This window comes from Oenanthe melanoleuca, chromosome 24 (assembly GCF_029582105.1).
Source record: "Oenanthe melanoleuca isolate GR-GAL-2019-014 chromosome 24, OMel1.0, whole genome shotgun sequence".
NCBI classification, from domain to species: domain Eukaryota; kingdom Metazoa; phylum Chordata; class Aves; order Passeriformes; family Muscicapidae; genus Oenanthe; species Oenanthe melanoleuca.
In genome coordinates, this window is record NC_079357.1 from 3598419 (window position 1) to 3616672 (window position 18254).

Consider the following 18254-nt stretch of genomic DNA (forward strand, 5'->3'; position numbering starts at 1 on the left):
ATCCCAGCTTGGAGAGCCAACTGGTTTTAGATGAACTTGGATTTACATGCAGCTTTCAGGGAGGAAGGGGTCACGCTCTCGTAGCACAAAGCCAGGAGTTTCAGGGTGTGCTCTCTAAAAAGCACCCAGGGCTGCTGAGAACAGCCCAGAAATGAGCTGCCTCCTCATGAGTCCCTAAACGTGAGCTGCCTTCCCCTAAGGAGAGAGACCTCCCTGTACTCTGCTCACCCCTTCTCTTGGAGAACGGTGCCCCACATTCCCGGTCCCCATTCGTACACCCTGCTCCCAAAACCACAATTATGACACCAACCCTTTACAGGGGAGAAAGGAAATCCCCAAGTCCTCTCCTCTGGGGCTGCACCACAGTGGAGAAACCTCTTGTCTTGCAGATGAAGGATTCACTAATAAATCTCCAGAATGGCATCGGGTCCCGGGACTTCGGGTCAGATCCAGAGGAGAAACGGAAACGTTTCCATTGACAGGCAGGAATGCAGGAGGCCAGAGGACGGTGTGCAATATGTGTAAATAGGATATATAAATATATATATAAATATATATATATATATACAGATATAAATATATATATATTATATACAGATTTTAAGAGAAAAAAACTGAAAAAAAAAAACCAGAAAAAAAAGCCTAAAGAGGGGAAGGAGTGACCTCCAACACTGGCTGAACTGGAGTGTCCCTGGGGTGTGTGTGTATGGGAGGGCTGTGCTCTCCCAGCACTGAGGTGTGCTTGGGGCTGTGCCCAGCTCTGCTCCTGGGCCTGTGCACTGCTCCTCTGTAATATTCCTGTCTGTCTGTCTGTCTGTCTGTTCTGTTTCTGTTGTCTCAAAGGGAAGCATCAGCGTGAGTGGCCCCCCCGCCCGTCCCCATCCCCTCCCTGTGCATGGAGATCCCTGCTTCACTCTGTTTATCTCTAAAGGGGACACTGTCACCTCCCTGACCTTGCTGGCTTCAGGGCACAGAGGTTTTGGCAATCACAGTCAACCCCTTGCAGAACTGCTCTGGAGAGGAGGGTGAGTTGCTGTGGGTCTGTGGAGGGCAGATCCCCCTGGCAGGCCCCTCCTGGGAGCAGAAATGTGCTGTCAGGGCAGCCAGGCTGGCTCAGAGAGCAAAGCACAGAGTGTGACCGAGCTGCAATCCCTTCCATAAGCCCAGTTTGGATTTGCTTCTTTGTGCCCTGGATGCTGCAGTGAGAGCAGGGGAGCGTCTCCCTGCAGGGGCTGTGGGAGGGCAGAGCCACTCCTGTGCCAGTGTCCCCTTTAGCTGTTCTCTGCTTTCTCTGTGTTTGGCCCTGCCACTGAGCCACCCCTGTGCGGCAGGTCTGCATTGCTGCTGGAATCACCACACTGGGAGGACCCACATTTAAGCAGAAAACCAAAATTAGGATTGATTTGCAACCACTTCCACCCAGCTTAGCAAATCTCTCTGCTGTTTGCTCAGCCCTTGTCTTGTAAAATCTGTGGGAAAACAGGGTAAAGCAGCTTCCTTTCCTTGCCTGGGATAAATTGATATAATTGTATCTATGCAGCAACAGCCATCACTGTGCATATTGATGTGATTGCATCTGTAGAGCAACAAAGCTTCCAAAAATCCAGGAGAGGTCAGGAAGGGTCACAGGGACCAAGGGAGGAGAGGAAAAAGGGCCCAGCAGAGGGTGGCAGGACAGAGCTGGGTGTGAGGCACCTGAGGGGTGTCTCCCCTGGGACTCAGCTGGGAGTCAGCCAGGTGGTAGAACTGCACTAAAAAAATGCACTGTGCATTTTCATTTTTTCTGGGCGATAATTCCAGACTCCATTAGCAGCCAGATGAGGAAGAGGGGCAGCTTGGCTGTGCTGTGCAATGCACAAACTCCACAGGGACTCATGGGGATGCAGGCTGCTTCTTGAAGTGTTTAATAAATGCTTTGGCCTCTTCCCCAGCCAGGTAGATTAGGGGAATGTGAGTCCCACTTCGTCCAACACTGGGATTTTTCCACCTGCTGACTGGCAGGAGGGAGGCAGCTGCACATTCCCAGTTTGGAAATGGTGCAGTTTTACCTCCTGCATTACCTCCAGGATGAATATTTGGTCTCACACCATTAAGTAGCACAGAATACACCCAGTGCAGTCTGAAGGAAAACCCTCTCAAGCTCCACTTTCCATTCCAAAGGATGCAGGAATAACCTGGTGATTTCTCCCAGCCTGCCTGCAATCCCCACAACCACGTGCTGAACACATGCCCCACACAGAACTCACATGTGCAGGAGCATGGATGAAGCCAGGCTATCAAAAGGACATGTCAGACTGTGAAAGCAAGGTCCAGTTGGGGGAAACCAGAGAGTGAAGTGTATTTATGACTATTTATTTAATTTAATGCTGCTGACTACTGTACTGCTCCCTGATTTTTTTGCAGGGAGGCTGCTGAAATGGCTGCTGTACCATGAAGTTGAGGTGCTAGGGCCTGGGAAGGGCTTTCTGTGGCTCATTTTCCCCACTGTGACTTAGCAGACTGCCCCAGAGTCCCCTTTCCCCTTGTAGTCACTCTGACAATTACTAAGCACACGAATCTCCCCTACTGCTGGAATTTCCCTCTTCTAGAATTTAATTTCAAGCACCAAGCAGGATGACAGAGGAAGCTCTGGGATTCATCCTGCCCATGCCAGGAGAGAGAAAGAACACAGTGAAAGAGGAACCTGGAAAGTGGGGTCTCTTCCACCTAGAGACAGAGAAATCAGAGAGGCTCACAGATAAATGCTGCTGATCAGTATTTGTTGCTCACCAATATCACATTCTCTCTGTTAGGAACCCTTTTTCTCATCCTGAATCCTTTCTCCTGTGCAGATTTCCAGCTGCAGCCTCGGGCTGGGCCCCAGAGACAGAACTGCACAAGCTCTGTTTAATCAATCAGGCCAGGCAGCTGTAGCAACCTCAACACTAATATTTGTGCTACCTGCACATTAAAGTGGGTTTTGAACCTGTTTGCTCCTTCTCCTGGCACTCAGCAATGTGAAATCCTTCAGGAAGAGCACAAGGGTGGTGGGCACCAAGCAGAACTGCAGTGTCCTTCACACTGAGGGAGGTTTCTCTTTGAGGCCTTAGTTTGTTGGGTTTTTTTCCTAGTTATTTCTTTTTCCCACTTGGCAGCCAGTCTGGCTTGGAGTTGGATGGGATTCACAATCTTTTTTTGCCTCTTAATCTCTCACAATAGTAATAAAAAGGGGAAAAGCAAGGTCTTAATGCACTGGTGGTGAGGGTTTAAACAAAAGCTTGGAGTGTTTTCCCTTCCTCTGGAGAGCTGGGATAGGAATCAGCTATCCCTGCCCCATCCCAGGTGACAGGTTAATTCCTTCTGGAGCCAGAGACAATTTTGGATTACATTTCCTGGAGGGATCAGTAGCACTTTCTAGGAGTGAGAGGCCTGAATAGTGTTACAGAGGGTGGTGCTTCCCTCAGCACTCTCAGCCAAGCCTGGCTCCCACCATCAGAGCTTTGCTTTTCCCCCTGCACACCTGTGCCAGAAATCCCCCTGGATTCTATTTACAGCAGGTGCATTTCCCCTCCCAGCCTGACCCTTCCACATCTGCTGGGCTTTGGTTTGCAGGATCTGAACAACCACAAAAACAAGGATTTAAAAAGAAAAAATTAAAGGCATTTCTCCAGCCAAGCATGCAAGAGTAATGCCAATAGCTTGTAGCCTAATTCCTGTCAAGGAAGATGCCTGCTACTGGGAGGAGGGAGAAGGGGGAGCAGGAGGCTCTGATCCACCAGTTTGTGACATCCTCACTGATCAGATCTTGTCACAACCTCACCTCTGATAAAGACATACCTCCCAGTGCTAATCTTAGGGAGTTCTGGCAGCTGGGATGGGTTTGAGTCCTGGGTAACTGCTGTGCAACCAGGCATTCCCAGAGTAGGCACCACAGGTTTCTACTGCAGCAGCTGCCTGTGAAGTCTCTGAAGGACCAAAAACCAGGTTATTCCAGGTGGTGAGCTGCCCACTGCTGGGCCTGCACATTCCAGATAGTAAATTTGGGGAAATAAAGGCTAGAAAGGCCCTTGCAGTGGGAAGGTGTTAGCTGTGATTAACAGGACAACGAGCTTTTGGGTTCTCTGTACTTCAGGCTCTCCCTTCAGTCAGAAAACTGTGCTATTAACTCATACTGACTGATACCAGCTTCTGTCTAAATCCTTCCTGGCTCCCTCAAGTCCTCTGGGAGAAGAGACGAAGGGCACATGACTTTGATCTCCCCTGAGCTGCCTGTCCTGCTGTGACACACAGGCTGCATTTTCACCTCTGGCTACTGCCCTTGTCTGCTGGGTGACACCTGACCCTGCTTGGATGCTTCTGATCTTAAAAACAGAAACTTTAGGGACCTTAGGAAACAATTTTAGTGTAGTGTGACCCTGGATTGGAAGAGGAAAGGTTTCAAAGCACAAGGCTTTGCTGGATTTGGAGCCCTGAAGGCACAAAGCTGCTTCTGAAATAACAGGGCATGTACTGGGAGATCCCCTCCAGGAATGCTAATCCTGGAATGCTGATCCATGTCCTTATCAGACAGCTTCAGCAGCTCACCTGGGTGTAGATAAGGACAGACTTTTCAGCCTCCTTGGCTCCTCAGCACTGTCCTGGTTGCCACATAGGAGCTTTTCTTACCTTTATGCAAGAAGGTAGAATGTTTTCTTTCCCAGAGAGCGGCTGGAGACGCTTTTGGTCTGGGTACTTTTGGGTTTGCTGTGGTGTGCTGCAGCAGCTGTTCTCCCCAGAAGCAGTGTCAGGCAGCACCTGCTCTTCCCCACGAGCACAGAAACAAACTCCTGCCTGATTTACAGCTGGAGCTGTCTGCTTCCACATTACCCAGAAAATCAGACTTAAAATCACTGTTGAAAGCAGCAGTGCCTGGCTCGGGGGAGGCAGCTCTGTGCTGTCTGCCCAGGCAGCTGCTGCACCCCAGCTCTGACACATCAGTGCTTTCTGCACTGCCTGCTCAGCTCCAAGGGGCTCTCCCACAGATCCCTGCCAGGCTGCCACTGCCATAGTCCATGGCACAGCCACTGGACCCTGCTTCATCTTTTCAGTCCCAGCACCACTCAAAATACCTGGCAGGGGCTCACTTAAAACACAACTCAGAACAGGGACTCTGGAACCAAAGCCCCAGAGGGAAGTGGCTCACAGGACACCTGTGCCAGGGTGGTTCCTGTGCTGATTTTCCAGCCTGTTCTCCACTGGACACTCTCTGATCTCTGTGGCTCAGAGAATAGTTGTGCCCCAGTGGTTCCTGTGCTGATTTTCCAGCCTGTTCCCCACTGGACACTCTCTGATCTCTGTGGCTCAGAGAACAGTTGTGCCCCAGTGGTTCCTGTGCTGATTTTCCAGCCTGTTCCCCAGACACTCTCTGATCTCTGTGCTTTGCAGTCTCTCCAGCACGAGTCTCTCTGTGCCATAAAACCTCTCTTTTTCTAGATGTGCACACTGGCCAAATAATCTCGTGTCTTGGGTGACTGCTGGTCAAGGCATTCCCAGATCTAGGCAGACAGCCTGGGCTTCTCTTAGCATGGATCCATGGCATGCCATGCCCTCCTCCTCTCCCACATGTTTTGCAGTGCTGGCTATGGCTTTTCCCTGTCCCCTCCCACCTCTGCTGCTGGACAATCATTACCTGTGTCATAGATGCTCTGACCTGGTGCTGTCCCTGCCTGCCTTCCCCTCCTGCAGTCTGTATGCTCTTCAAGTGAATGTGTTTTATTTTATTTTATTTTATTTTTCAGTAGGGAAAAGGACTTCCTTCTGCTGAAGGAATTATATTTGCACATGGCTCGGGGAGGTTCCTCCTCTGGCCGTTTCTGTTACCTCACTCATTTAGGCCAATTCCATTGCTAACTTTCAAGGCCACCTTCCCTGCCCCAAACCCCAAGAGTAGGGAAGGAACAAACCCCAGGTTCTGGAGCCACTTATCCATTAAGATTTGGGACAGCAGCTGTTCCAGCTCCATCCAGCAGGGAGGTGGAGCCTGTGCTATGCACGTCACCCCCATCTCCACATTCCCAGCTCCTGGGAAATGGCCCTTGGAGAGCAGGGATGGATGGATGGAGCTCCACTGGATGTGGAGGGAGGGAAGAGCAGCAGAGCAGTGGCAGCATCACAACCTCCCATGGCACCTCTGGCACATCACCATTCCTGGGGGATTGCATCTCCCACCTCGTGCTCCAGGGCTGGAGGGAGCTGCTAAACCCTGGGGCGTGTTCTCCCCACCTGGATCCTGCAATTCCTGTACACGGCTGATGCTGAGCGAGGCTCTGCTCTCCTCAGCACAGCAGCAGCTCCTACAACCACAGAAATCCCCTCCAGAGCCTGGGAAGCAGGGGACTGATGGCTGAGGTGACTCTGGGGTGGGTGGGGGAAGGATTGTGGGTTTGTTTTAGGAGTTGTCCCGACTGTCAGAAACTTTGCGCTGTGCGCAAAACAAAACAAAACAAAACGCAAAAACAAAAAAACCCAACCCGTGGTTAAAAAACGATACTGGAATGTGCTGGGATGTAGGAATTGTACAGGCTCTGCAGCCAAACTCCCTGTAAGTAGTTAGTACCATGGAAGTACGGTATCAATTAAAAAATCTATCCAACAACCAGCGTGGCTCTTTGTTCTTTTTATTATCCTGCCTATTCTGGAGTCTCCTCTCTCATTCCAAACACACATAGAGTCTTTGCCAGGACCATCTCTTCCAGGTCTTGAAAAATCACCAGTTTTTAAATTATTATTATTTTTTTTCCTGCAAGATTCTTGAGCAGAACTTTGCACCCCATTTCCTCCTGCTTGGAACACCACGTGGCAGTGGTGACCTCTGCCTGCAGGAACTGGAAAAGTGAAAGATTTGTCCAAAAAAAGAGCATCTGCAGAAGGTGCCTGTGGTATACAGGGAGGTGCAGGACAAGGGGATGGCCCTTCTTTACCACCTGAGGTAGCTCTCAAGAAGTTCATCAAGGGTTCACTCCTTTTTTGATTTAACAGTGTGACACCAGAGGGTTATCCATGGTTCACAGGGACTGAGGAGCAGAGCTGGAGTGGGAGAGAGGTGTCCTAAAATTCACCATGGGCTCAATGCCTCAGGCAGTGCTGGAAACTCCAGAGTTACAACCCAGTCCCTTGTTGAGTTCAGGATTCTGCCAGGCAAAGTGGGATAGGGAAAAAGATGACATCCAGCTGAATTCAAAGAGGAGCTGCTTGGATATTCCTTTGGATATCCCTTTTGGATATCAGGATTTTGGGAGCTGGTGCCCAGACTATGAGTGTGCTTTGTCTGGAAAATGTTCTCCCCTTGCCAGGCTTGGCTCTGCATTTGGGAGCAATCCTACTACCAAGCCTGCACTGGAGTAGTTTCCTAAAGTTGACACCCACTCTAAAAAAAGGGTTTTGAGCAAGTGCCAGTTGGAAATCTGGCCTGGGCCTGACTTCCAAATGGGGTAATTTCTGTGATTTTAGCAAGCACATAAAGAGCAGCAGAACAAAGCAGAGGGGTTCCCGTGGGTGGGAGCATGCCTGGAGTCACGAGCACTTGGGAACTACTTACAAAGAGGACAGTGGAGCAGAACTTGCCAGCTCTGGCAAAGCAGCACAGGCTCCATTGCAGCAGGGAAGTCACAACTCTGCCATACAACAAACCCAAACCTTCCCCACCTGGTTTTACAGCACAGTTCCACCCTGGCCAGTGTTCCTGCCTTTCCCCCTTCCAATCCCAGCTTGTTGAGCTCAACTGATCTGCATTGAAGGGCAGAAAACAATTTTTACTCTGCTTAACCCTCAGAAAAGGTAAGTTTGCATAGGAAAGATGGAATTTCCAGGGTGATTCCTGGACAACAGAGGATCATTTCAGGTGAATTCAGACTATTTATACTGGTGATTAATTACCTCAAGAGAGAATTAGGATTAACTGGAAAAGTGGGTGTTTTCTGTCTGTCCCTCTAGATGGTGCTGCTACAGCAGCAGAGAACCATCCCAATTATAAAACTACAACCATTTTACTAAGCTGCCATCCTGTGAGGGCTTTACATCTTATTTATTTCTCCTGCCTACCAGCATGAGGCTGCCTTGTTTTTTGGGGTTTCCCAGGAAAAGGTGGATCCTGTGCCTTGTCCTGCTGCCTTGCCAGCTGTTGTAGGACTTGGCTCTTCAGGTTCCTCCTCCCACTGTGAACTCCAGGAGCAAACCTGCTGTGCCAGGCAGGTGGAAGGGGATGAGGGTTTTGACACTTGATAAATGAGAGGGACACAGGGGATTCTTATACTTACATCATCGTGCTTCCCAAAGCAGGAATAATTCAGGATCTGTATTCTCAATTCCCTCCAGAAGAAAGTGTGAACATGGCACAGGGACCTGTCCTTCCTATTATACATCTCCAATTTTACTGCATTACAGCCCTCACCCTACTCAGCTTGTGCATGGACAGCCTAAAATTCTGAGTGATTTCATTACCTAATTAAAATCTTCCTGTTTTAACACCAAGAAAACTGCTTGGGCCACAGCATGTGGTGGAATAACCCTCTAAGAGAGCCTTGCTCACAGTCCTGCAGCTCAAAGCAGTGTGCCACACATACCCCTAACCTCTGCAATGGAGAAGCAGCATATTTAGCAAATAAAGGTGGTGGTGAGAGCAGCTAAGAAGTGACAGGTAGCATTTACAAAGCCATTGAGGTGCTGATGGAACTGGAACTCGGGAAGGAGCCGTGCTGCCCACGCCCGTGCTGTTTGCTCAGCATGCTTTCACTGAGGAGTCCTTCAGCACCGGGCTGGCAGCTCAGAGGGGTCACAGGACCAGAGTCAAGGCTGTACAGAGTCCAAGGCAAATGGAAGAGGATTTACACTTCCCTGTGTTCCTCCTGATGGCGCAGAGCTCCCCCTCAAACCTGGCTGGTGTGGCATGGTCCTTCTGGATTCAGAGCCCTGCAAGGGAGACAATTCCTCTGGACCTCACTGGAGTGAGGATCACAGCAGAGTCAGCACAGGAACTGATGGGAGAATAAACAATCCAGATTTTAATCTTTAGCACACAAACTCTTTTCTAGAGTGTGCTTCCTTTGGACATAGAGCCCTGACAGTCCTCATAGGCACAGCTGCCCCTGTGCAGGGGAAAGTGAAGATTCCCAACTCCACAGCAGCAAGTAAAGGGGACATAAATACATCATGGCCTGTGCTGCTTTGGGGGTTCAAAACATGCAAGCACACCCCACACCCAAAGACACCTTCTGAGGTCGCTGGGGAAGCTCCAGAGGAGCACAGAAGTCCCCAGCCCCAGCACAAGGAAGCTGAGGGATGGCCAGACACAAGGAGTGGCCATTTCTGCATGACCCACCTTGGTGCCGCTGCCTCCTCCCTGCTACTCCTCCACAGGCACTGCACAGTTCTCTTTGTTTTCCGATGGAATTGCCAGGTAGTCTGTCCTGGAGGTGGAGAGAAGGAGGAAAGCACACAGTGTAAAGCCCAGTTTGGGCAAACTCACCTCTGCTGAATGCCTGGGAGCATCTCTGAGGTAACAAACGTCACCTGTAGATGCTCAGAGTAGGAAATTCCTTGGCACTGGCAGGAGCAAACATCAAGTCTACCCTGCTCTAAAATCCTGCACAGCCAGCCTTCCTCTATACAAAGAGTGCTCTAACCAAGCCAAGTGTGTGGAAAGATGAGAATGGGCCAGGATGAAACCAGACCTTCAAGGAGAGCATTTCCACACAGTCCAAACCAGGCCACCCAGGAATATTGCTCACTCCCTGCCTGGTGTGTGGTGAATCTTGGTGCTCTAAACACTGCAAGCACTTTGGACAGAGCAAACACCAACCAGCCCATACCATAGCAAATCTCAGTGCTGCAGTCTGCTCTGGAGGAAACACCAACCAGCCCATGCCATAGCAAATCTCAGGACTGCTGCAATCTTCTCTGGGACATGTGAAGAGCTGCTGCAGAACAAATCTCATCTCCAGGGGTTCCACACTTACGCATTTTCCTGGGCAGCCTCCTCTGCCTTGGAGACCTTCCTGTAGCAATAGACCATTTCAATCAGCAGCCAGAGCGTGAGGAAGACCAGCAGAATGTACATCATAATTTCTGAGATGACAGAGGTGAAGTCTTCTCCAGCTGTGAATAAAATGAAATAACCCCTGATCATTTCCATGCAGCTCCATGGACATTTTCCAGCCTTGTGTCATCTTTCCTAACCCACATTGCCAGAATCTCCAGGTGCTGGGAGGGGGCAGAACAGAGGGGTCTGCAACAGGCAGAGATCCCAGCGGGATCCAGCACACACAGCTCAGTCTGTGCCTCGCATGCTGTGCCACCCCCACGCCCTCACCACTGCTCACCTATCTCATCTTCATGCTCTGATTCCTCCCCTCGCTGGTGTTACAGAGCCACCAGTGGTTTGCAAAGGATCAGAACACCGAGTGTTTGTAAGGGAGAGGGAGGGGAAGGGCAGGCAGAAGGGCTAAAAGCTCCCAGCCCTTTTTGAAGAGAGCAGCAGAATCCCACTGGTCTGTAAAGCCACAATATCAGCACTGAACCCAGCAACAGCAAGAGGAACAGAAGAAGAGGAAGAGGAAGAACTCAGGAGCATCACAGAGGGGAGGACGAGAAGCAGGAGAGTGGTATCAAAATGGAGAACGAGTGGTTGTTCCAGGAGGGAGGGGGCGGCAGCAAGGAAAGGCTGCGGCTCCATCGCTGTCACATCCCAGCGCAGCTGTGGGAGGAGCTGGAAACCTCTGCTGCCTATGGCCAGCTGTGCCAGCTGTGCCCAGCTGTGCCCAGCTCATCCTGCCTTCCCCACTCACACACAACCTGCCTGTGCCTAAAAAGAGCCTCCAGCCATCAAACCAGTGACAGGCTTTACCTCCTGAGCCGTGTTTGTCACTGACAAGCTCAGAGCCATCTCCTGCTGTGCAGTGACGAACTCACAGAATTCACAGAATCCACAGAACTCACAGAATCCACAGAATTCACAGAATTCACAGAATCACCAGGTTGGAAGAGACCTTCAAGATCATTGAGTCCAACCCATGCCCCAACATCTCAACTAGACCATAGCACCAAGTGCCACATCCAGACTTTTTTTAAACACATCAGGGATGGTGACTCCACCACCTCCCTGGGCAGACCATCCCAGTATTTTATCACTTTTTCCATGAAAAACTCCAACACCCACAGCCAGTGATAGCACAAAACAGCCCCTCTGGCAGCCCCTCCTACCCTCCTCCACCACGGTGAGGTGGATCTTCCTGGAGCTCTGGAAGAGGGGCCGGTGGATCTCGAACTCGAACTCGCGGGTGATGTTGCAGGTGTAGACGCCCGAGTCGTTCAGGGTCACGTTCAGCACGGTGATGGACACGTCCTGCATGTCTTTGCTCCCATTCCACTGTATCCGGCCGCTGAAGCGGCTTGGGAACTCGTGGATTGATTTCCTGTGCTCGTAGATCTGTGGGGAAACACAAAGGGATGTGCTGGTTAATCTCTGCCTTGGGCAACACCAGCACAGCATCCCCCTCCAGCTACACTCAGGGATGTTCTGAGGTCTCTTGGTAACAGCAGCTATTCATATTCCATCATCCTTTGCCTCGAAGTATCAGGTGACTTTACAAAAGACAGGAAAATGAGTGATCAGGAATCTGATATCTCCATCAGAGAGGGAGAAAAACTAAGGCACAGCAAAACACAGACACATGTGGACACAAAAAATCAGCAATGGGACAGAAAACTGGGATTCTTCATGCCTTGCAATGCTCCTGCAAGTCAGTGCATGCGAGATCACCTGAGGAATGAACCACAGAACATCCTCACAACAAACAGCCCTTTTTGGGAAGCCCTGGGATATTCAGTTGGGATGGAAGTGCTGCAGGACAAATCTGGCAGTGTAACATTCTGGCTGACCACATCACGACCCTGCCCTCCCCAGCTCACTTTCCTTGGTGTTCTTTGGATTGCCACTGGCAAATGGATCTCCCAGGGCACTGGAAGTGAATTCCCATCTCATTGCTTAGCCTGGTCCCTTTAGTTCTCAGACAGAAGGAGAATATTTGTTATCCTGCCTGGGCCCTTCTCAACCACAGCCACTGATTTAATGTTTCAGACTCAGATAAAATAGCTAGAAAGAAATGTGCACTCAGCCTTTATCTCATTCTCCATTTCACCATTCTCTCTTGAATTCCAGCTGCCCCTCATCTGTCCAATTTCCATTTTGATTCACTCTGAAAATCAATTTTACCTTTTCCTGACAGGGATCCAAAGCAACTCCCAAAGATCCTCCCACAGTGATGATAACACTGCTTTCTCTGAGAAATAAAAAAGTAAATCCTGCCCTGCAGATTTATTGGAGGCCAATTTCACATTTGAAAGAACAGCTTTGGGGTTCAGAACTGATTCAGACAAGAGTACCAAGTGTCAGTCATATTTGACATATTTGAGGCAATGGGGCTGGAAATTAGCATTGATGAATCTACAACCCAAATGTCTGAACTCAACAACTGATTGCAGCTTTTCCTGCCAGGAGTTCATGCTGTGCCCAGATGTGGAACTGGGATAAGCAAGGAAAGAAGTGGAAAGGGCTCAGGTCCCAGACATACATACAGGCTCATCCTTTCCCCCCTCGGGCTTGTAGAACCATTCCACCACCGTGCTGGCTGTCACCTCTTCCCTCTTCATGCAGGAGATGCAGAGCAGCTTCATGTCTGTGCCTTGGACAGCCTCTGTCTCAGATGGGACTTCCACACACACGGAGGAACAAAGTCCAGCTGGGGGAGAGGAGCAGCAGAGGAAGAAGAAGTTAGAGAAAAATCAGTTATTCACATCTTGACATTAATGTCCTCAATGGAAAATGGTTTGATTTATTACTCTAATGCTGTCTGATAACAGATTAAGTCTCAAATGTCAAATTTTACCAAGCTTTCTTCTCCTGAGATATTAATAATTCACAATAATTAATAGGGTGATCACACAGATTCACCTCTCCAGCATCTGGTTTGCCACAACTTTCATCTTTCCCTGGTAATTAATGCCACTTTAAAGGCATGGTTCATTCTCTCCCATGCATGCTGGGCATGCTCCTGTTAGAGCAGCAATTACACTCTGGGATGAGGGGAAGCGCAGAATTCCAGAGAGGAGGAACAGCTCGCTCTTTGTGCTCAGTTGGAAGGTCTGGATGCTTTAATTCAGCAAAACTGGGAGGGTCCAGCCCCCTTCCTGTCCCTGGGCTATGTGGGCACTACTGGGAGCCAAGGGGCTTGGACAGGAATGAATTTGGCAGCAGAAGGAGTTATTGATTTCCCAGAAATTCCTGCTCAAAACGCTTCCAATCAGAGCTGTGCTAAGACTGGCAACTCTCAAATACTGCTCTTGCAAACAGGGCAGAAATGGTTGCATGTGAAGCCACACGCTCGAGCAGAAAGGGATCGTTTCAGCACTGCATCTCCGAGCAAATCCCTGCTGACATTTGTCCCCTGGGCTAAACAATCCCGGGCTCTGTCTGTCCAAGGCTGTCTCCAGAGCCCAGACGCTGACTCTGCTGGCTGCTCCCTCCTCCCCAGCCTCTGAGGCACCATTAACCCACTCTCTCAAGCAACATTTTCTGCCGGGACTGTTCCTGGAAGCAGCCTGGTCCCAATTCTGCCGTACTACCAGCTCCACGGGCAGCAGCAGCTTTCAGGGAGAAATAAGGAAAAGCTCCTGGATCCTGCTTTGCTCTGAGATCTGTACACACAGACAGGCACCCACACACAGGGCTGAAAACACACGCACATCAGATGTGGTGAAGCCACCCGACCTCTTCTCGTGGCAGGAATCAAACTGCAGCTGCAATCGATTGATTAACTCCAGTTTACACAGACTGCACAGGAAATCGGCACTAAAACACCGCTTAATGGGCTGCACACCCTCCCCGAGGCAACTCGATGTTAAATTACACTGCAAATCCCAAACCAGCAGCAAACAGTGACCGACCAGCACATGCTTTGTGCTCGGCGCTGAGGTGCTTTCCCCGCTCGCATTCACTCCTTCACAATCACACCAACTCTGCACGAGCGTAATTCCCTTCTCCCGACAACAAAAAACCCATCAGGAGGGCAGGCTCCAAGGGAGCATCCTCCCTTCTTGCTCCTGCCGGGCAAGCCCCGGAGGCTGGGGCGGGAGAGGGAACGGAGCACCTACCCCAGAGCAGCAGGGCGAGCGCGGGCGCGCAGAGCAGCCGCGGCAGCGCAGCCATTGTTCCGAGCCGGGCCGGCGCTCGGGCTCCTCGGCAGGATGCTGGGATGCTCGGGTGCTCCGGTGCTCGGATACTGAGATGCTCTGATGCTCCGGTGCTCTGATGCTGGAATGCTCGGATGCTCGGATGCCCTTTCCCCGCTCGCCGCGCTCTCGGCGCAACAGGATGCCGGGCGGCGGGCGCGGTCCGGGGGCTGCGCTCGGCCGCAGGGGCGGCAGCACCACGGACAGAGCCCGAGCCCGGACACAGCCCCAGCCCCGGACACAGCCCGAGCCCGGACACAGCCCCAGCCAGCGCACAGCCCGAGCCCGGGCAGCTCCGCCGCCTCCGCCGCCTCCGGGGCTCCGCGGGCGCGGCCGGCGCTGCGCAGGGCGCGGGCGGAGCGAAGTGGGAGCAGCGCTGGATCAGCAGCAGTAGCAGCACCGCTGGATCAGCAGCAGCAGCAGGTGCCCCGCACCGGGAGCGGCTCCGCGGGGCGCGGCCGCGGCGCTTTTGTTGCGCGGGCTGCGGGGCGCAGCGCTCGGCGGGGAGGATGCCGGGGAGGATGCCGGAGATGATGCCGGGGATGCTGGAGCAGCCCGGGCGGGGGGCACGGCCGGCACATGCGCGGCTGCCTCCCCCGGCCCCGGGCGCGCCGGGCTCCTCCCGGCTCAGCACAAGCAGCCTGGAGCTCCGGTGGTCCCGCGGGCAGCGCCCAGCTTGGCTGGAGACATCACACAGAGGATGTCACATAATCAGGGAGTGTTCAGGCGTTGGAATGGTCCTTAAAGCTCAGCCAGTCCCACCCCCTGACATGTGCGGGGACAACTCCCACCAAGCCACATCCAACATTTGAGCATGTCCAGGGCAGCCAGAGCCTCTCTGGACGCGTTGTCCCCACTCTCACAGCAAAGCATTTCTTCCCAAAATCTGAATTTCCCCTCCTTCCATTTGTACCCCTCGCTCCTTGCCCTGTCTCTACAGATCAACCACAGATCAGCATCACTGTCCTGCCTCCAGAAAAAGCCAAGGGGCGGGGGGGAAACGGGGGAAGTTATCCCTGCAGGGTCACAGAAAGGCCTCTGCTGCTAATAAGTTTAATGCTTACATTTGCACAGCTCCGAAGGTCACAGTTGGAAATACTGGGAAATCCTCTTGCCTCATGTTCCTGCCTGATTCCAGGGAATTTAATGCCAGCAGCAGGCTGGGCTTTCTCTCCTTGGACAGAGGCCACCATGCCCTGGAGGGTTCCTCCAGCTTTGAAGGTCACAGTGGATAGAAAGGGGAAAATGAAGCATTTGTTCCATGTGCTCCTTTTAGAGCACCTGCAGCTCCATACACAGCACAATCCATTGGGGTAAATTCAACCAGGCCCACCAGAGAATGACACAGGAGTGACTGGCAGTGCCAAAACTCAGCGTGCAGGTGGCCAGACCCAGCCAGAGATGTTTGCAGCCAGCAGAAAAATCAGCTTCAGCAGAACTTGGGCTCTTAGCTGGGCACACACTGCCACAGCTCCAGGGGTGGCCACAGGGGCACACACGTGAGATCAGGTCCCTGCAATGCTGGAGTGAAGCAGGCACAGAACAAAGCCAACACTTTTCCTAGACATCACCTAATTGTGTTTGTGTCAGCAGGCTGCATCCATCATCTGCCAGCGGCCACATGCAGCAGCTGCCTGCACGTCACCCTGCACGGGCTCTGGGGGCTGCTCCGAGTCATTCCCAGCTCAGGACACCCTCCTGTGCCTCCTGCCCCTCTGTGCTGGCTGCTCTGCCCTGCTGCAGCCCACAGCTGCCTGGCAATCCCCAAATCTTTGCAGCCTGAAGTATTCCAGCAGGGACTGGCCAGAGGCACACGCTGGCTGTCAGGTTGTCCTCGCTGTCCCCTCTGCTCCCAGGCTTCTCTGGACTCCTGTGCACTCTTCTAACAACCTACCAAAAGAAAATAAACCTATTTAATGTACCTGCAGGAGGCAGGTGTGGCCAGGGAGACCAACAGTTTGCAGGTTGCTGATGCCAGCACCACAATTCCAATCCCCCCCCTTAGAAGTCATCCATCATGGATATAGAAATTCAAAATCTGATTTTCTCCCTGGGAAGACAGAACAGCAAAAGTGATACCAAGAGCTGCATGAAGGACACTGAGCCTTCTGTCCCATTGCCCCTTGTTATCATCACAACAGCACAAAGGGAAGGGCAGGTTAAGCCACAAGGATTTGCTCCTAACCCTTCTGGAACAATCCATCCCATGCACAGCACAGAGTGCTGGGGTGGGTTTTTTATAGCCACAGGAGCTGCTGGACAACATCCCTGGCTCTCGTTTGACAACCACCTGTTCCACAAAGCACCATGGAAATCAGAGCTATTCCTGGGCAGCCAGGTGCCCTGCCAGAACACAGAGCAGGGATCAGCAGGGCTGCACTGTTTGTGCTGCTGCCGCTCTAATTACATCTATTGCAGACAATCCTGCCAGGGATGAGACTCAGGGGCCAACAGGATGAAGAGGAAGCAGCAGCTCCACCACACTGACTCAGTCAGAATCACTGACTGACCCCCCAGCCCTTTCTGCTCCTGCCTGGTGGAAACAAAAGCCTTTTCTCCTCTAACCCCAGGCACCTCAGAACCTGCCTGCCCAACAATTCAAATTACAGTGGCAAACAAACATCCTGAAAAAGTAATGAGTTTTCCCTCAGAATCACTCAGGTACCAACCTAAATTACTTCATTCCAGACCAGCATTGTAGCTGCTATTTAAAGAAGGGAAATGAGGCCCTGAGGTGAAGAAAACCTCTGGTGAAACTGGCCTTGGATTTGGGTGGATTTTGAGATGAAAGGTTACAGGTAAGGGAGGTCACACCCTCTTCTCCATCTCTGGATAAATTTATTCTTCACCTGTGATTTTTCACCTCAAGCCTGCCTTGTGTACCACAGACATGATCCAAGGTGATTAGGAATAAATACCTGTAGTCCATCCAGTTTCTTAACCTGCCACAAGCTGTGCTGGGTTTTGTTTTCAAAGCAAACTGCTCTGGGCTTGCTCAGAGAGACTGAATGAAAGGATAACATCCTTTCACTCTTGCTACAATTGGGGCTTCTCTTGGAACCAGTCCAATGTCACCCCGTGCCTGCTCAGAACAAGCAACAAACACCTCCCTGCCCTCTTCAGGAACACTTGCAAATAGCTGGGATGTCACACTGGGAGCCTGTTTCAGTTCTGAGCCCTGCACAAGGGATGGAGAGCAGGGATTCTTCCATCCCCATCCCACACCAGGATGATGCACAGGCTGCTCCTCTCTGCCTTGATCCAGCTGGATGGAGGGCAGGGGGGCTTTTTTGGCACTGGCACTGTAATGGAAATGGGGAAGAGGATGCAATGTGGAGAGAAAGAGAAATCTTGACTGTTGAGGGAGAAATCTCTGCAAGAAGCAGCCCAACTTATCATGCAGGGGTTGCTATGGCAACCCACCCAGTTAATGCTTCACAGGAGGAAAAAAAAAGAAAAAAAAAAAAAAAGGCTGAAAAGGCTGGCACTTGTGCAAAGGCACAACAAGACGAGGAGATAAAAATAATTTCAGCACCCTGCCCCCACTAATCCCTCCCTGTCAGGGTCCCTGAGGCTGGGACAGGGCAGTGGGAGCAGAGCCCTGCGTGTCTGGCAGCTGCTCTGCCATCCCCATCACATCAGCCCAGCCCCTCCCTGCTCCAGGGGCAGAGCAGAGCCAGCAGCACCAGCAGCTGCTGCCAGCCCAGCCCTGCAGGGCTCTGACAGTCCCCTGCACCCCCCAGCCCCAAAACTGAGAGACCCCCTTGTGCTCCTCACTCTGCTCTGCTCCCCACGAGCAGCCTCCAGCCTGTATGAAACCAGCAGGGCTTTGCAGAGGAGCCCTACAGGATAGAGATTCCAATTTAGAGATGTTGGATTTAATAGGTGTAGGCATCCTTCCCACTCACTCCAGCATCCGTCTGACACAATTCCAAGGCAAGGGAGGGCTGCTCTGGTTGCTTTCTGGTTGCCTGGGGGGGTTAGAAAGGCTCATTCAGGTTTCTCTTTTCACA

The 18254-nt window shown here is 51.7% G+C and overlaps 2 protein-coding genes across 9 annotated transcripts in view; one reads left to right on the forward strand and one right to left on the reverse strand.

Annotated features, from left to right (window-relative positions):
• Nucleotides 1–6487, forward strand: part of GRAMD1B (GRAM domain containing 1B) — a 98556-nt gene extending 92069 nt beyond the window's left edge. For all 8 annotated transcript variants that reach the window (XM_056509524.1, XM_056509526.1, XM_056509525.1 and 5 more), the window contains one exon: nt 390–6487. In XM_056509524.1, coding sequence (XP_056365499.1) covers nt 390–479 — 90 coding nt within the window. In that variant the 3' untranslated portion in view covers nt 480–6487. The remainder of the gene's footprint in view (nt 1–389) is intronic.
• On the reverse strand, nt 931–14596 carry SCN3B (sodium voltage-gated channel beta subunit 3). The gene is made up of 6 exons (XM_056509532.1): nt 14164–14596; nt 12589–12752; nt 11215–11440; nt 9972–10110; nt 9335–9422; nt 931–8925 (listed from the first exon to the last, which is right to left on the reverse strand). The coding sequence occupies exons 1-5, from the start codon at nt 14216–14218 to the stop codon at nt 9359–9361; spliced, it is 648 nt and encodes a 215-aa protein (XP_056365507.1). The 5' UTR covers nt 14219–14596; the 3' UTR covers nt 931–8925; nt 9335–9358.
• Nucleotides 14597–18254: the final 3658 nt, after the last annotated feature.

What these genes read in the sequence shown, in the direction of transcription:
- SCN3B (XM_056509532.1), bottom strand. Translation starts at nt 14,218, where the DNA reads ATGGCTGCGCTGCCGCGGCTGCTCTGCGCGCCCGCGCTCGCCCTGCTG. An exon ending in CCTCACCGTGGTGGAGGAGG is followed by an intron (nt 10,111 to 11,214) that starts GTAGGAGGGGCT and finishes TTTTATTCACAG; the next exon opens with CTGGAGAAGACTTCACCTCT. An exon ending in GAGGCTGCCCAGGAAAATGC is followed by an intron (nt 9,423 to 9,971) that starts GTAAGTGTGGAA and finishes CTCCACCTCCAG; the next exon opens with GACAGACTACCTGGCAATTC.